This window comes from Rutilus rutilus, assembly GCF_951802725.1.
Source record: "Rutilus rutilus genome assembly, chromosome: 4".
Taxonomy (NCBI): Eukaryota; Metazoa; Chordata; class Actinopteri; order Cypriniformes; family Leuciscidae; genus Rutilus; species Rutilus rutilus.
This window is the reverse complement of record NC_140212.1, coordinates 36,505,533-36,523,219: the sequence shown is the minus strand read 5'-3', so window position 1 is coordinate 36,523,219 and position 17,687 is coordinate 36,505,533. Positions and strand designations below refer to the sequence as shown.

The window sequence follows — 17,687 nt, the reverse complement described above, 5'->3', positions numbered from 1 at the left end:
AGACACCACTCGATTACAGTTTGCGTCATTTTCCCTTTCCGCTAGCTGGCTCCTACGTCAACAGAGGCAATAAACGTTGACATAAACAAACGAAGATGCTGTCGTCTCAGGTTGTGATATCGATTGCCTAGTCTCTCTTTATCTTTGCACGCTTGTGTGCCATCCATCAGTCAGACATCGTAGAAGAAGATTGTTTCTCAGACGCATACGACTGCTTACGGATCAAGTCACGGTACGTATGTATCATTGTATTTAACGACGGCGCTGGCGACACCATAGCTAAGCAAAACATTAGCAACCGGCAAATAGCCATAGACGCAAATATAGCTGCTAGCTAGCGGTTAACTAGCGATTCAAAACAAAACCATTACAATTAAAACCGCTTGAACCGCCATCTTTTCAAGAATGGGTTACAGAATTGGGCAAAGTTTGCACTTATGAAGGAATGGCATACAGATTACTTGATAAAAATGAGGTCTATAGGATAAAGTAGGGCAGATATCTGACATTTATTGAGGCTATAGGATGATGATGGGGAGACACAATATAAGAGTTGCTTTAATGTATCCGGTGAATAACTCTTTGACATTGCTATTTTAATTTTAAGTATTACTTTTTTCACATTTATTTATGTATTTTTATTATTTATATATATTTGCTTTTTTTGGCGCGTTATATTTTTGTTATATATATATATATATATATGTAATGTTCAGCCAGTTTCAATAAATGTAACAAAAAGGGAGTCATGTCTATTGCAGTTTATTTAATATTAATGGCTTTCAGAGAAGACAGCTGTCTGTAACCTCAACAGTAGGGTAGAACAAACAAAGGCCTGTGTTCAAAAGCACAAACATGCAAGTGTTAAAGCAATGTTTTAAAGTTTATAAAAGTAAATAAACATTTATTAATTACTTACAGTCAGGGGATTGCAGTGGGTTATGTTAAGTCCTTTCACTCTTCAGCACAGCCTTGTGTTCTGTGTAGGATCTAGTGATAATGTGAACTGGTTTTACCCTCCACTGAAGCTCACATCAGGTGCACAGTGGTTAAATATGCATCAGCAAATCAAGCCAGTGACTAAAAGATCAACTTCACATTGTTCTCTTGGTAGGATGAAAATAATCTTATTTAAACAGTGATTCAATTATATACAGAAACCAATCAAAGAACGCTCCCTTTCCAATCACCCAAGCGGTCAATCACACAGCGCGAGTTTATCTGGACACTTGCCAAAACTCGTAATGAAATCAATGACGCTGTTACACTGCACAACGAAGCTCTTACTGTATTTACAGCGTGTTTGCTTTGTTATTTGGTGAAAGCATTCATGAGAGTACAGAAATTGCGTTGCAATGATGAATCTCTTTATTCACGCAATCAACAGTCTGTCATCTGCTCAGTGCTCATCACAGGCAGCCGATCACAGCAGTGGGCGTTTAGACTTAAGTCTCACAGCAGACACGCCCCTTCAAAGTAAGTGTTCAAATCGGAGGCTAAAATCAGGGTAGGAAAAATGCCTTTTATTTCTAAATTACGAATTTTTTTCCCCAGGAAACATTATAAAATAATAAAATAATCCAGTTCATGACCCCTTTCAGGTTTTCATATTGATTTGGCATCCACACCGTTGGCATGTTAAGGATCGTTTCTGTTGTGAACTCTCATGTGTTTTGTAAGGTTTCCTTTCTGAGTGAAACTCGTTCCACACTGTTGGCAGGTGTAAGGCTTCTCTCCAGTGTGAACTCTCAAGTGGTAAATTAGGTTTCCTTTTTGCCTGAAACTCATTCCACAGTGTTTGCAGGTGTAAGGGCTCTCTCCAGTGTGAATTCTCATGTGGTTTTTAAGGTTTCCTTTTTGCCTGAAACTGTTTCCACACTGAGAGCAGGTGAAAGGCTTCTCTCCAGTGTGAATTCTCATATGGACGTTAAGGGTTCCTTGTTGACTGAAAATTACTCCACACTCTTGGCAGGGGTAAAGCTTCCTTCCAGTGTGAACTCTCATGTGGACTTCAAGGTTTCCCTGCTTTCTGAAACTTAGTCCACACAGGTGGCAGGTGAAATTACCTATATTCCCTGTCTTCCGAGCCCTTTTTTGTGAGGAAGTTGTTTCAGTCTGTGAGCAACTCAAAGACTTTTCTTCAGTTATGAAATCATGATGTGTCTTGTACTGATCTTTCTCTTCCATTTCATTCAGATCTTGACTCTCCTCTTTCAATGGCATCAGGTCTGAGGGAAAAAAGACAAGTTAATCCCCATTTAAAGCCACAAAGCACAAACATTTAGAGTCATAAAACATTAAAACTAATAACATATGTTAGATCCTATACACCAGGGGTGCCAAACTTTTCTTGGACCACCAATATGAACTCAGAAGTGATGTATGCCTTCACAAAAGTCCTGCCTCTCTGGTTGTTCTGTGGGACTTTTATTTTTGACGGGGTGGCAGACTTATATATTGACAGCACTGAGAATGCCAGAGCCTGAGCACTCACCACTACCGTCCATCTTCCTTAGTTTACAATCTGTTTAACAGTCCTATTTTAATACGTTATAATGCACATGTGGTTGATGACTTGGTGGGATAGCGGAAATGAGAATGGAGTTGCATTTACGTGCATTTTAAGAGAATGGTGTGGGCGCACCTGTAAGGATTTACTCTCAGTCGGTTTTATTGTCACTAAAGCCGGGTGCACACTGTGCGATTTATAATAGTCCTTTACGATTGTTGCTTGTCAGATTGTATCAGGGCTCGACATTAACGCTTGTCCACTTGCCCGGGACAAGCCGATTTTTTGAAGGGACAAGTAAAAGAGAAATTTTGAATTTCAAGTAGCTTAGAAGTAGATTATAACGTCAATAACAACAACAAAAAAACTAGGCAATCACTAAACCAAGAGAATGATTCTGAACTCTGATTTAAGTTGCGATTGATGGATAATAAATGTATTACTGGCAGTAACATAGTTGCGCTGTTGAGGCTCACGTTGCCTCTCGAGGAGAAATCTACACTCAGTTAACAACAAAAATCAATATTTTTATTTTTAACATATGTTAAGCAACCTCAATACTTTTTCCTGAATACCATCACGATTGAAAATGTGACATTAATTTCCTACAACAGTTTAATAAACAGTGTAGCTGATGCTGGTAGGTCAGCTGTAATTATGACATATTGGTGATTTCAGGGATTAATATTTATTTTTTGACTTTATAATTTAAGGGTGTATTCACACCTGACTTGTTTGGTTCGACTGAATCGAACTAAAGTTTGTTTCCCCCCTTGGTGCGGATCTTTTGGGCAGGTGTGAATACAGCAATCGGACCAAACAACCGAACCGAGAACCAGCTGAAGAGGTGGTCTTGGCACGGTTCCAAACGAACTCTGGTATGGTTCGTTTTTCAATTGCAGAAAGCACAGCCCCTTTGAGTTAACAGGCTCCCGTAGTCGGAGTTGCATTATGTGAAAGTGTTGTGTTTACTACATTTGCAAAAATGAGTCGTGGTTTGACCTGGAGCTCCGAAGAGACAAGCTGCCTGATTAACATTTAACAAGTCTTTACGTTCATTTAAGACTTTTTTGACTGCTACTTAACAAAACGGACATTTTGGCATAATGGTGTGTGTTAACTTATTGTTCGTTCAAGCGCGAAAGATAATTCAATTCCGGCGCACTGTCTGTGCACCTGATACTGTTAGGTGTCTTTCTGCGCGTCGTGTGTGCATCAGGACATTCACAGACAGAGCGTTCTCTTTTGTCTTACCACGCTTAAATGGTTTAAAAGCATTTGCATGAATAGGAGCGTGATCATAATGTAACGATAGTTTAAGAATGATAGGTATAGATGACATTGTATCATATGATGCTCATTAGTTTTTTCATATTGCGTTTGCAGAGAACAACGCCAAATCAGTAAAAGAACAAATATTGCATTACGAAATATCTTCATGCTGAGTCTGTTTTTGCACTTCCTGCTTGAGAATTCCTGTCCAATGAATGGACGACCTTAGCACATGTGTGGTTTTATTTACAAATTGTGGTTCACTTGCAAAAAGAGCAGTGTGAAAGCGAACCGTACCAAAAATCAAAATTTTATTTGGTCTGAACCAAAGCAAGTGAACTATCGGACTTTCCTGGTTTGAATACACCCTGTTGAAAATCCCAATTATTCACCCTCCTGTCACTCTATCTGGGAGACACGCCCACATCCTGGAACTTTCTTTACCTGAGGATAATTAGGCCTCCCAATCAACCTCACTAGTGTGTCTCTCTTTGTGCTGACTGCTTGCTCCATGTGTTTGCTGCGTCTATGACTTTGTAAGTTTATTTGAACCTTTTGTATTGATATTAATTTGGTAATTGTTGATTTGTTTAAAGATTTTCTTTATGGTCATGTGAACGTATAATTATTACGATTTGTATCAGTAATGTTAGCTTTGTTTGATTGTAGACACCAGCAATATGCAGCAATTGTAAAGCTACAGTAATGAAATGGGACAATGGAGAAAGAAAGCAAATGGCAATAAATCAGTGAAAGAAGTAACTTTTGGACTCATTCCTGTGTTCTAATCGACACACCATTCTGGTAGCACTCATCCTTAACCAGCCAAACACCAAATAATTTACACACCCTAAATGTGTATTTCTGTGGGTGTGCCAATTTCATAATTTTGTTGGCTGATTTATTTCACCTGGACGTGTCAGTATCATTGAATGGTGAGACGTGAATTCAGATACACATGTTAGTGCTCCTGGCCATTCTACTGCTGGTTACCAGGCAGACACGGTAAAAGTGTTAATATTTTGTATATCATGTTTGGTCTTGTGTCTTTAGTGGTATTGTGTGTAAAATGAAGTTTTCACGGTCTCAGATCAAAAAAAAAAAAAAAATGGACATCAGTACTTTGGATGCGTGGACTGTTTAATAACCAGCAAGTAGTTACAAACAGTTAAAATTAAGTCACTTACATTTTAGATGCAATATTATCTGTTTTTGTTCTGTTTCAGCAGCGAAAATGGTTCCAAACAAAAATCACAGCAGAACTATATAACCCATCTCACAGGAACACTTGTGTTTTCATTACTGAATGATTCAGCATTTTGAATGAATCAGTTGAGTCACTGACCCATTCATGAACATTTGTCTCATTTTTGAATGAATCAGCCGTTTGAATGAATCAATCAATGACTCACTCACTCAGACGGTCTAACTTTTTTTACTCAGACAAGTGAATGACAGATTTATTTGTCCGAAGGGCAAGCACATGAAAAGGCTTAATGTCGTGCCCTGCTGTACGATCACGATAATCGCTGTAAGTCATTTCACACTGTAAGGTCTCAGTTGTGCTCATGTACTTTTGTCGTACTTTTTTTTTATTTTACGTGGCATTGTAACGCTGTTCTTCTGTTGTGCCCTGTTTTAGGGGTGGCCGATATTATCACGATTTTTTTCAGGAAAATCACAAGTCATGATTTTGTTATTACAATTTTGCAAGTGACTGAGCAGTACAGCCACACTTATGCCCCTATTTAAAAACTAAGCCTTGCAAGGTAACAAAATATAACAGAAAAAAGAAAGACAGACCATGTAGTGGGCGAAGATAAAAATCTTTATTTCATTATTTCACGAACAAAGCTGCACATTACAAATACAAAACATACTATACAAATTAAATACACAGTGCTTTATTTTTTTAGCCACAGGTGGTGTATATAACAGCAACATTCAAATATGAAATTTAATAAACATGTAAAAAATAAAATGCTACAAGTTTTTCAGTGAAGATCAGTGAGTGATTTTCTCCTTTGTTCATTTCTTGTTGTTAATTAAGGGCCAGCGGCAACTTGAATTTTTTTGTTTGCTGCCACTTTAAGAGCTCACACAGAATGGATAAAGACACACATCTGTTTATATTCCAACTGTCTACTTTCACGTTAGACAGAACTGACTGTTTATGCATTTTTTTGTGTGTTCGAAAGTTTAAGCCCAACAAGACGCAAAAGATAACTTAGCTCAGTACTCACGCGCTGCAAGCTTCTAGAGTGCGTGCGCTTCGTGTGTACGCCCTCAGAACAGCACGCAAATGAAATGTTTAATGTTATGCATTTATTTACGCATGCAAATTATACACGTTCATGACTGCGAATAACTGCAGTGTCACGCGAGCGCAACTCTACCGCTGCATTAACATGTGAAGTGAATGTATTTCGTGTTGTACAGTATATTGGGACAGAGGTGCCAGAATTGCCTAGAATAGGCTACACTGTAGCATGATAGTACGATATTTCTAAAAGCAGTACATATGTTGAAACGAAACGCAAAATGGACCGGAACCTCATCACTTTAACATAATCACAAGGAAATCGAACCACAAACGGACCCACAAACGAACCGTACTCAGACCACCCCCTGAGATGGTCTGAATACGCTTTACTTTTTGGTCCCTTTAGGGGGGTCTGAGATCACTTGGTTTGTTCACATATGCATGCAGAACCGCTCCGAGAGCATTTGGAGGGTTCAAACAAACTAGGTGTGAAAACACCTTAAAAGAACCCACTTTTTTTGTCCTCTTCCCCTCTATGGTCCACTTTCACCTTCAACAACATATGTAAGAGACGTACAAGCGCTTAATATTAAACAATATTAAAGAATTAGTTCACTTCAGAATTAAAATTTCCTGATCATTTACTCACCTTCACGTCATCCAAGATGTTCATGCCTTTGTCAAAAAGAATTTAAAGGTCCCATATTGTCAAACCTAAAATTTCCTGGCTTTTTTCATAACAGATGTCTAGGGGCTATGAAACTACCATATAAGTTTCAAAACAGTCAATCCACAGACAAATGCACACAGCCTGCATAAAGTAGCAGTGCCTTTTCACAAGCCATTGTGACTTCCGTATAAATGTGATGTCAGACCTACTCAGTCACCGCTTTCAGTCACCACCCCCACCAATGGTGGGTCACTCAGAAAATAACAGGCCAATCAGAAGAGAGGCTCATGAATATTAAGTTGACTGGCCAAAATTGACCTGTTCTTGGAATAGCTCCTGAGAAAGGAGAAATATATATTGAGATGGTTTTTGATAAAATATATATTCTTAAGGACATCAAAACCTAAAATAAAACTTCAGAAATATGTACAATATGGAACCTTTAAGGTTTTTGTGTAAAACACTCCATATAGTGGACTTCAATAGGGTACAACCAGGGTACAAGGTACAGGGTTTGAAGGGTTTTGCAGTTTCAATGCAGCTTCAAAGGTATATATACTTTTTTTTTATTAACCTATTGTTTTGCTAGATAAGCTGCATTGAAACTGCAATTTGGACCTTCAAACCATTGTACCCAGGAAAGTCCACTAAAATGGAGAAATCCTGGAATGTTTTCCTCAAAAACCTTAATTTCTTTTTGACTGAAGAAAGACATGAACATCTTGGATGATTGATGTGGGGGTGAGTAAATTATCAGAACATTTTAATTCTGAAGTGAATTAATCCTTTAATGTTACTGAAATGTGTAAGTGGACCAAATTGCGGAAGAGGACCAACAAAACTAACCGGGTTCTTTTAAAATAAACTATATTACAACACCCTTAATTTGTAGCTTATTGGTTATATGTGTCCTCTCACGAGAGACTGGTGTTCCAGCGTATGACGTAGGACGCAGGTGTAGCGCAAGTTCTGGTGACGAAGCAGCGGCACAAAAACGTACAAGGAATGTTAAAATGGAGCATCTTCCTTTGACGTCGAAGCACGTAATCTTAAGACTTTTGCTTTGTTGAAGCAACCCGGATATAAACACAAAAACGCCTTTTTAATTTTTTTGTGTAACTTTTTTTATTGTTATTTAAAACAAAATCGAATCATTTTACAGAACTAAGCCATGTTCAGACTAATAAAATGTAGAGTATAGCTCAAACAATTAAATTCTTCACATGGATCTCCTTCGATGTCAACACACTTGGCTCTCGCGAGAACTAGCATATTCTCACCGGAGCATCCTACATCATATGCTGGAATGCCAGTCTCTCGTGAATGCATGTACGACAGTTAGCGGTAGTTTGAGATTACAGCTTGTAAAGTTTTAAACATGGATATTTTTCTTACACAAACGCATTGCTTAGCCTTTATTAACTGAATAAGAAGTGCACGTTAAAGTCTTATCCATAAACTCGTTCTCTCCCTTTCATTATCATCAACATACACAGTGAAGTACACAAAACACTCGTTACAACTAACAGTAAACAAATATACACACACCTTTTCAGTGGGTGCTTAATAAACTGGTCAACTTTATATCCGTAAAACGACTGAATGAGCTGTCATAACGTTTGCGCTCTCACTTTCATTTCTGTCGTGATCAGTAACGTTAGGCCTATCGCTCCGGAGACTGAAGCTGGATCACAAACTGTTGGTACAGATCCATCCTCGAGTAACAACGAGAGTAAAGGAAGACTGCTATGTTCATTCTTACATCCAACAACAAAACACCTCAATCGCTTTAGATGCTCCTGCTCCGGCGTGGAAACAATGGCGGACTTTGTTTAGCTCACTCAGGGCGGGTCTAAGCTAAAACTGCAGTCAATCAACAGTTGTGGGCGGGGCTTGTGCTAATTTACGTCACATTGCCCTGAATCTGTGAACGGCTTGTTCTGAGACGGTGCTTATAATTTATGGGGATAAAAAAAAAAAAAAAAACACTGGGCAGATTTTTATCATTATAGGGTGGTTGTGTCCACACACTGCCAACACACATTAATGTTCGAAATTTTTGTATTTATTTACTGAAAGTTTCAACTCACTGTTGTTTGTTGACAAGAAAAAAGAACTTTGCAATATACTTATGGCAAAGTACTTTTTTTCTTTCTACGTAGTTCGAAATACGTGTTCAGAGATCAGCGCTGGTCCTAGACTTCTGGGGGTCCTAAATGTACACTGTCAACAAACAACAGTGAGTTGAAAAGTTCAGTAAATAAATTTTAAAAAGCAATTAGAAAAATACAGCATAAAAAAATTATGAATGTAATGAACAATTTAGCCTGCTTAAGTCTTCTCTCCAGTGTGAATACTCATGTGGATTTTAAGGTTTCCATGCTTATTGAAACTCATTTCACACAGTTGGCAGGTGAAATATCTTTAAGTCCCTGTCTTTTGAGCCCTTTTTCGTGAGGTAGTCTTTTCAGTCTGTGAGCAAATAATGATGCGTCATGATGCGTCTTGTACTGATCTTTCTCTTCCATTTCATTCAGATCTTGACTCTCCTCTTTCAACGGCATCAGGTCTAAGGCGAATAAATACACAAAAGTTAATCCCAGTTTAATCGCACAAAGCAACAGACATCAAAACGTTTAGACACGTAAAACATAAAAAATTATAACATGTATGCTAGATCCTATACGGAATCAACTGTGTTTACATGGTTATTGAAAAATGGCGGGTGCCTGTGTTTTGCATATGTTCAGCCAATCAGCGTACATTTGCATCTGGGTTACACCCTACTCTGAAATAGGAGCTAATTTAGTCCCCCCAAAATACATTCCTATAGCTGCAATCGTTCCCAGTTTCAATGCAGTGACAACACACCATAAAGCGGGTACTTTCCGCCAATAGTTTAGGAACTATGAAAATGTTCCTCCGGTCTGAAAGACCCTTGTTGTTAGATCGGGGTTGGAACTAAACTCTGCAGTTATTAATAAACTTTCATTACACTAAAGTATTGTAATATGAAAGGCTCCACTACAGAGCGGCACAAAGTGTTTGTGCATCCCGTGCGCAGAATGAGGCGCTTGAAGCAACACTGAGTCAGAGCACAAAGGGAAGAGATATTGATGCGTAGTGTAATATATACACAGAGTTTTTCCAGGCTCAAAACGAGGCGGAGGTGGTAAAATTCTGATCATGAAATTTTTTTACATTTTAAAGATAAACTCATCAATCGTTTGGAACTAGAGATGCACCGATTACAATTTTCTAGGCCGATTCCGATTTCCGATTTTCCATTGAGTTTGACCTGCCGATACCGATTTTAGCCGATTCCGATTTCATTTTTTTCTAACCACTTCACAGCACACACAAATATTTACTTTCTATCTTTTCTTTAATAGAACATTTTACATTTTGCATAGAACATAGATCATTTTTTGAACAGATAATCACTATAAAATAGAACTATATAAATGACTCGGTGTGGGAAATACATACACATATATTATATATATATAGCCTTGCAGTATAAAGATATTTCTATAATTTCTGGCTAGTTTACTTTATTTTTTATAATCATATAAAAACCATACTTTACCATACCACAGTAACCATACTTGCAACCAAAACTGATTAATGAAAACAAGTTTAAATGGGTAAATCTTCTACAAATATTTTTGAGTCTTCGTTTTCTTTTCTGACATACTCCAGTTCTTGTTAACACACACTAGATATACTTATTCTGTGCATTTTGAGCACTTTTTGTGTGAATTCATTTTTAGTTTGTCCATCAAAAGTGTGGTTTCACTTTAATTGAGCGTGAGCAGAGCAGCAAAAATAGACCTGCGCTAGGGATGCTCATTTCGATTAATTTTCCCGACCGACAACCGGCACTCGTTAATCGATTATTAATCGTTAACTGATAAGATTACAAATAAAATTGACGCGTATCTGTGACCCTTTAAAAATATATATATATTTTTCTTTTTTCAAAGGGTTTATTTTAACGTGCAAAGTGCAAACAGCAGCATACAGAACAGATCAACAACAGAACCTGGATTCAGTTAAAATTTTCACGCACCTGCAGCATTTCTGACAGTGAGAGAAAAACAGAATAAAATAATACAAATAAAAAACAAAATAGGCCTACAGTAAATATATTTTTTAAACTTAAATAATTAACAAATTAAGATGACAAAAAGAAAACACTGAATCCGTTTGAACAAAGCTTTCAAAAAGCCGGAATATTTTTTCCTTTAGACTAAGATTTTTCGTTAAATAAAAATAGCAGCCCTACCTCAACACCTTGTCTAATTTTTATTTTAAAAAAGCAACATATCAACGTGATGTGGGGTCAGTCTGGAGCGCAGCCTGTTGACAGTCAAACGCGAAGTGTATATTCGCATCGCGTTATTTACTCGCACTAGATTACTCGCGGGATGTTTTTCTTGTTTTCGCGTCACTCGCGAATAAAAATATACCGCGAAAAGGAGTGTGTCGTCATCATCAACAACAACACAATTTCTTTCTGCCATAATTTTTCCGTCATGTCTGAAATAAATGATATTGCTGCTCTGTACTTGTTGTGGAAGTCCCAAATACAGAGGAAAGCCAAACGCCGACGTGTCTGGGTTCACATCACCATCCAGAGGCGCACTCAACTCGGTGAATTTCACCTCTTCACGCGAATTTTCTGCTCGAGTTGAAATTTTTCAACTTGTCTTGCGCGGAAGACGCGATTGAGGCGATTATCGAGCTTTCGCGGCAAACGCGTCGCCCAATTCGCGTCATTCGCGTCTTTGCATTGACTTTGTATGTAATCTACTCACGCAAATAATTAAATTCGCGTTTGGTGTGAACACGCCATTAGACCCGCGGCAGAAAACACCATCTCCTATGGGACGGATCGATGTCCCGGGAATACACAGGTAACGTCTCGCTAGAGACGTGTGTGGTTGCGCGTGTCTACGCGCTCCGTGAGTTAATAAATATAAGCTATATAGTATTTTATTTTTAAACCATGCAGCAAAAAAAAAAAAAAGAAGCTTAAAAAAAAAACGTTTTAAACCGTTTAACTGATAGTATTAATCGGTCAAAATTTTTACTTTCGGTTAACGGTTAAACGGTCAATATGAGCATCCCTAACCTGCGCCGAAACCCGCGCTTGAAGGCGCTTCACTGCTGCTCGCTTGACGCTCACGCGCTGCTCCTGCTGCAGGTGTGAATGCACTCATTGATTAACATGCATGACAAAAAAAAATAACGCGCTGCTCAAGCGCCACTGACAGTTGCGGTGTGAAACGGCGTAATTCACGAGGTTTCCTACATGTGCGTTCCGTGTGCACGTGTGATGCTGATGTTGCGCGATGTTAATCATGCAGCGCCCGAGTGCATTTGACCGGCATAAAATCGGCATATGTCAGACTGACCGGCCGGTCGCCGGTCATGGCCGATCACGTGAAAATCGGCCAATTCCGGTCACCAGTCGATCAATCGGTGCATCTATATTTGGAAAAAATTTTCGCTGCTGAAACAGAACAAAAACAGTCATTGCATCTAAAATGTAAGTGACTTATTTTTAACTATTTGTTTAATGAACTTATGAAATAAGTGTCTCGTTTTCAATCGTAATGTATTCAGGAAAACAGCACTCTGGTCATGTGATGTTTCTTAACTATAAAATATGTAATAAATAAATGCACATCAGTACATTAGGTAGGCCTATATAATATTATCAACTAGGCTATCAATCGCCACTTACATTAAAAGAAATTAAAACAGAATAAATGCAGTCTAATTTCTACAAAAAACGAATTATTGCTTCTAATATGTAAAAATCATGTGCTGGACCAAAGTTCAAAGGAAGACAGCTTATTGAAGATAGTCATACAGCGTAGCTAGTTTTTAATCCATGTTACGGTATGTGTGAAAAGACCTTACATTTGAAAATAATAATATAATATAATCAAATAAAAGACAGGTCCTCCTATTGGAGACCATACAATGGAAAGAATAGATGGGCCATCCTGTGTATTGACTGTTTGGGACATTCAGTTTACAGACACAAATGTTGAATACATCAGTGGCACAGGCTGAATGCATCACATCAAACTGAAGACAAACACACTTATATTATATATACTGTGGTTCATCAGAAAATAATACACTATGTAACTACTAGTGATAATGTACAAACCTTGCATGCAATGCCTCTTCTTCATCATGTTCCTTTTCCAAAAAAACAACCTCCAGGGACAGAAAAATCTGTTTCTCTGTATAAGGAGTAACAAATGAGTGTCAATTTCACAGTCTGAGAATTTTCATGTCATGGAAACAGCAGATTATATGGTAGAGCAGTTAACGTGTACAAACAAATAACAATCATAGTGCTATGAAATAAACAGTGTATGAACAATCCTAGTGTTACTTTCGTCAACGAAAATTATGACTAAATATCATCGTCAACGAACCTTTATCACGTGACGAAAACGAGACGAGACGCAACGTAAATGCTGGTCATGTGACGATAACTATAATCAAATGTATAATGCGATATTGTTGACGAATAAAAACAAGACTAAATGTGGTTTACAAAATAAAAACTATGCTACGAGACGAGACGAAATGTTATGACGTTATTTCGTCTCGTTTAACCGCGTTATTATTATTATTTTGCAGTATTTCTGTTTCCCGTGTCTCACTTCAGGGGCTGCATCAGGTCGCACTGCGCAGACGCAGGCGACGTCACTTCCTCAAGCCCCTCTCGCAGCATTATTAGTTATTATTCCAAATTATTAAAAGTTAGCGTAAACGACAACAAACAAAGTTAAGTCTGACGCCCGTTTCACACATCCTCCGTGTGCAGTGTGTATGCGGTGCAGGAGCAGCACGCGCTATAGTGCTTTCACAAATAACTTGTTTTTCAACCTCCACGAATGAGACGAGTGTTACTTTTCTGTTTGCTATTTTTGCTATTTCTCCATATAGTGGTACACTATATTGACTGGGTTAAACAGAACTGCATTACTAAAAAGAGACTAAAATACAATTTTCATTGACTAAAACTAGACGAAAATGTCATGGATAATTCTGACTAAAATAAGACTAAAATGCTCAGACTTTTAGTCGACTGAAACTTGACTAGACTAAAAAGAGTATGAACGTGACTAAAACTACTAAAAACTAAAATGACAGCTTGACACAAAGACTAGACTAAGACTAAAATTAAAACAAGCCGCCAAAAACAACACTACTGAATCCCTGTTATGCATAAACGTGTTTTACAAAATATAACTCTTCCGCTAACATCTCACGACAGGAAAAATTTCACTTTACCGATCTGATTCAGATCCAATACTTGACAACGGAGGAGGCGGGTTTGTCTCTCTTGGAGTAGAGGTGAATTGCTCCTTCTCATAGCTAACACAAAACAATTGATATGTACCATAATGCACATAGCAAAACGAGAAAGGCACAACAAAGGAAACTCCGTAACTGTGTAAATTAAGCTACTGTTACGTAATTGAACCATTGAAATGTCTTACCTGTCCAGCAGAAAAAAAGCCGTCTCTGCGTCCGTCTTGAACCCCTTCAAAACACGGAGTTCACGCCACCTTTCAAAAGCCCTGCCGATGTTTATCCTTGTTTTCGCGTGGGCCCGGTTGCAGTCTCTTTTTTTCTCTAGCCACTCCGAAGTCCGAAGTCTTTTGGGTTTTACAATGGGTGAATCTCCAGTTGTCACTGGTGATTGTCGTTTGAAACATTCTGGATCCGCCATCAAATTGATAAGTTTAATTATTTCAAGTGCTGTGAGAAAAGGCTATAAATCTCCACCTCCAACATCCTCACACTCATAGCCTACTAGCCAGGACTCCTTCTTTATGTGTACAGATGTGACGTTATGACGCAAAGACATGCTCAAATTTCCTGTGGAAATCCACCAGTACCACTGGAATTAAAAACATTATTACAAGCTTACCGTTTTGAATCGAGCTACAGCAAGCAGATAGTTTTGAACACTGGCTGGTTATGTACTTGCTCAATTTATTTTGGATAATTTTTAACACAAAAAGTTACAGACTGCAGCTTTAAATATTATGCACAATTAAATCGCAATTAACATGATATTGCGCTTGATACGATTTGGCTTATTGCAATTATGAAATCGCAAAGGCTGCGATTATTTTTTATGCGCAGCTTGTTAGTGACGTACGGCTCTGTGATCAGTCATAAATGCTGCTCCATCTGAAAGCACTGCGAGTCGCTTGATAGAGATGCTCCGATCGATCGGCATCGGCCGATAATCACATTTTATGACTCGACCGGTACTCACTAAATTTGGCCGATCTCACAAACCGATCACAATTTGATGACGTCAAAACGTGAGGAGGTACATGATGCGTGGGGACTTAAATGATCTGGCGATGCGGTCATGTCATCGCCGGAGTGGAATTACTATGATGTTTCGAGAAACAATGAAAACAATTAGCTATTTGCCGTGTATGTTGCAAGAAATCTCACGTGGAGGAGCATTGTCCTCCAGAGCGAGAGCGCCTTTCTGAAGATTCTGCTTCGCTCGCTCAGTCCACACAGCGCCGCTCGCTCAGAACGGCCTTTGTGACATGCTGGTTAGAAAATATGTGAAATAAGTTGCACGACTAAAGTTATTTTCTAGTCGACTAGTAGTAGTTAATTTAAGCCATTAGACTAATCGCATATTTATGTTAATTTAATTACTTACATACACATGGGAGAGAAACCATAATGAGCGCTATTGTAATATATTGCCTATATTCCACATCTCAAGCGCATGCATGCATACATCTTGCCACAAAGAACCGGCAAAAGTAATGTTTATGCAGCATGCTACATTTTAATTGTTTATTAATAAACTAGTGTTTTCTGGCTGCAAAGATACAATTGGCGATGCTGACTCGCCATCTTCGCATGTAGTGAACGCGCCTATAGAGAGAAATGCACACGTCATACGGATTAGCAGAGAGTAGGCCATTTCTTATCGATTTGAATTGTTTTTTTTTTTAGAGATGCACCGATTGATCGGCTGGTGACCGGAATTGGCTGATTTTCACGTGATCGGCCATGACCGCCGACCGGCCGGTCAGTCTGACATATGCCGATTTTACGCCGGTCAAATGCACTCGGGCGCCGCATGATTAACCTTTTGAGCGGTACGGTCTCATATATGGGATTTTTATCTCTGTGCCCGAGAGTACGGTGCCACATTTATAATATTCAGTGACGTGCATAACTGCCAGATTCAAACTGTGCTTTCGCGCATTGGCTGGGGCTGAGCCAGAGTCGGCGCTGTCATAGATCACAACTAAGCAGTGTTTTCAACCTCATAATGTTTATTTTAAGCTTCATATATTTAAATACACATAAGCACGAGTAAAACAATACATTTGGAGTTTGTAAAATACACACTGATGTCTGTGGAAGCAGCAATAACAATCTATTCAAATATAATTTGCCGACATGTTTTATTCATATCAGACAAACATAGTGGAAGTAACTATAAAGTTTACTCTATTCTTCTCAGTTCACCGGCCACTTTCTTGCATTTATTTCGGGAGAAACTGATGAATTCACGTGCTGTAAATCCGACTGACAGGACAACATTGCGGCGCCCATCTCATGTTATTATAGATCAAGATTATTTATAAAGGTTTTTAAACGACCAAACACACTCACTTACACGTATTTGAGCATCGGAATATCAGATAGGCTAGTTGATGACATGGTAAGCAAGTTTGTGAATATTTTGAATAAAAAAGGAAAAGCGAAATAAAAGCGACACATCTGTCATACAGTATTATTGTGGCTACGGTGTATCGCGTGACGCGTCGCCATGGAAACATTAAAGGGAACGTTCGCCTTAAAAACTCACTCTGGGGGGTGGGGGGTGGGGGTGTCAGTTAGAATATTTTAAACTCTAGTTTCAAGATTTACATTTTCATTTAATCATTTAGCTGACGCTTTTATCCAAAGCGACTTACAATTGCTATATATGTCAGAGGTCGCACGCCTCTGGAGCAACTAGGGGTTAAGTGATAAACTTACGTGTGAAAGGGTTAAAGAAAAGATCGAAAATAAATATTTGTGTGTGCTGTTAAGTGGTTAGAAAAAAATTTAATCGGAATCGGCTAAAATCGGTATCGGCAGGTCAAACTCAATGAAAAATCGGAATCGGCCTAGAAAATTGTACCGTATTTTCCGCACTATTAAGGCGCACCGGATTATAAGGCGCACCTTCAATGAATGGCCTATTTTAGAACTGTTTTCATATATAGGGCACACCGGATTATAAGGCGCTTAGAATAGAAGATACTGCAGTCAAACGTTTGACTGGGTTTGCGTTATGCAGTGGTCACCAACCTTTTCTTTTTTTTTTTTTTAAAGTTTTTATTGGGAAGGGATACAATTCACGACTGATCACATATGTCACTTTTACAGCTTTACCGGATTTCATAAATATTTGTTAAACAGGACTAACAAAACTCTCCAGGCGGTGACAGTGGCAACAGTAACACCTCTTCATATCCCTTTACAGTTTTCTTCAAATTTAAAACACAAACTATTTACAAAAGAGGGGAGAGGTAATCTCATCGCTCAAAAAACAAAAACACAAAAACTCTAAACCAAAAAGGTATTTGGTTCAATAGGAGTTATGTATTCAATCCATTTAGACCAGAAATTGATAAACAAATCCTTTTGAAAATTCACATAAAATGTAATTCTCTCCATATTGAAAATGCATTTTAAAACATCGATCCAATCTTGTATTTGCGGGGGATTAGGTTTATACCAGCATCTGGTTATTGCTTTTTTGCTCGATGCAAGAATTATTCTATACATGTATTTGTTCCTCCTTTCCCAGGAGATCATCGGCTCAATACCTAAATAAAGTGTCTCAAAACTGTAATCAACTGAAGAGCCTAGAATTTTTTCTAGTATACTGTGTA

At 38.3% G+C, this 17,687-nt stretch overlaps 1 protein-coding gene across 8 annotated transcripts in view; it reads right to left on the bottom strand.

Moving 5' to 3' along the window:
• LOC311289202 (uncharacterized protein) overlaps positions 1-17,687 on the bottom strand; it is a 31,728-nt gene that overhangs the window by 6,319 nt on the left and 7,722 nt on the right. For 2 of the 8 annotated variants that reach the window (XM_084407008.1, XM_084407007.1), the window contains exon 3: positions 748-2,228. The exons of 2 other annotated variants lie outside the window; for them this stretch is intronic. In XM_084407008.1, the coding sequence (XP_084263134.1) occupies positions 1,639-2,228 (590 nt within the window). In that variant the 3' untranslated portion in view covers positions 748-1,638. Of the gene's footprint in view, positions 1-747; positions 2,229-12,901; positions 12,978-14,040; positions 14,125-14,249; positions 14,470-17,687 lie in introns of those variants that run through there. 4 more of the 8 variants (XM_084407009.1, XM_084407010.1, XM_084407011.1 and 1 more) reach the window with 4 other exon arrangements.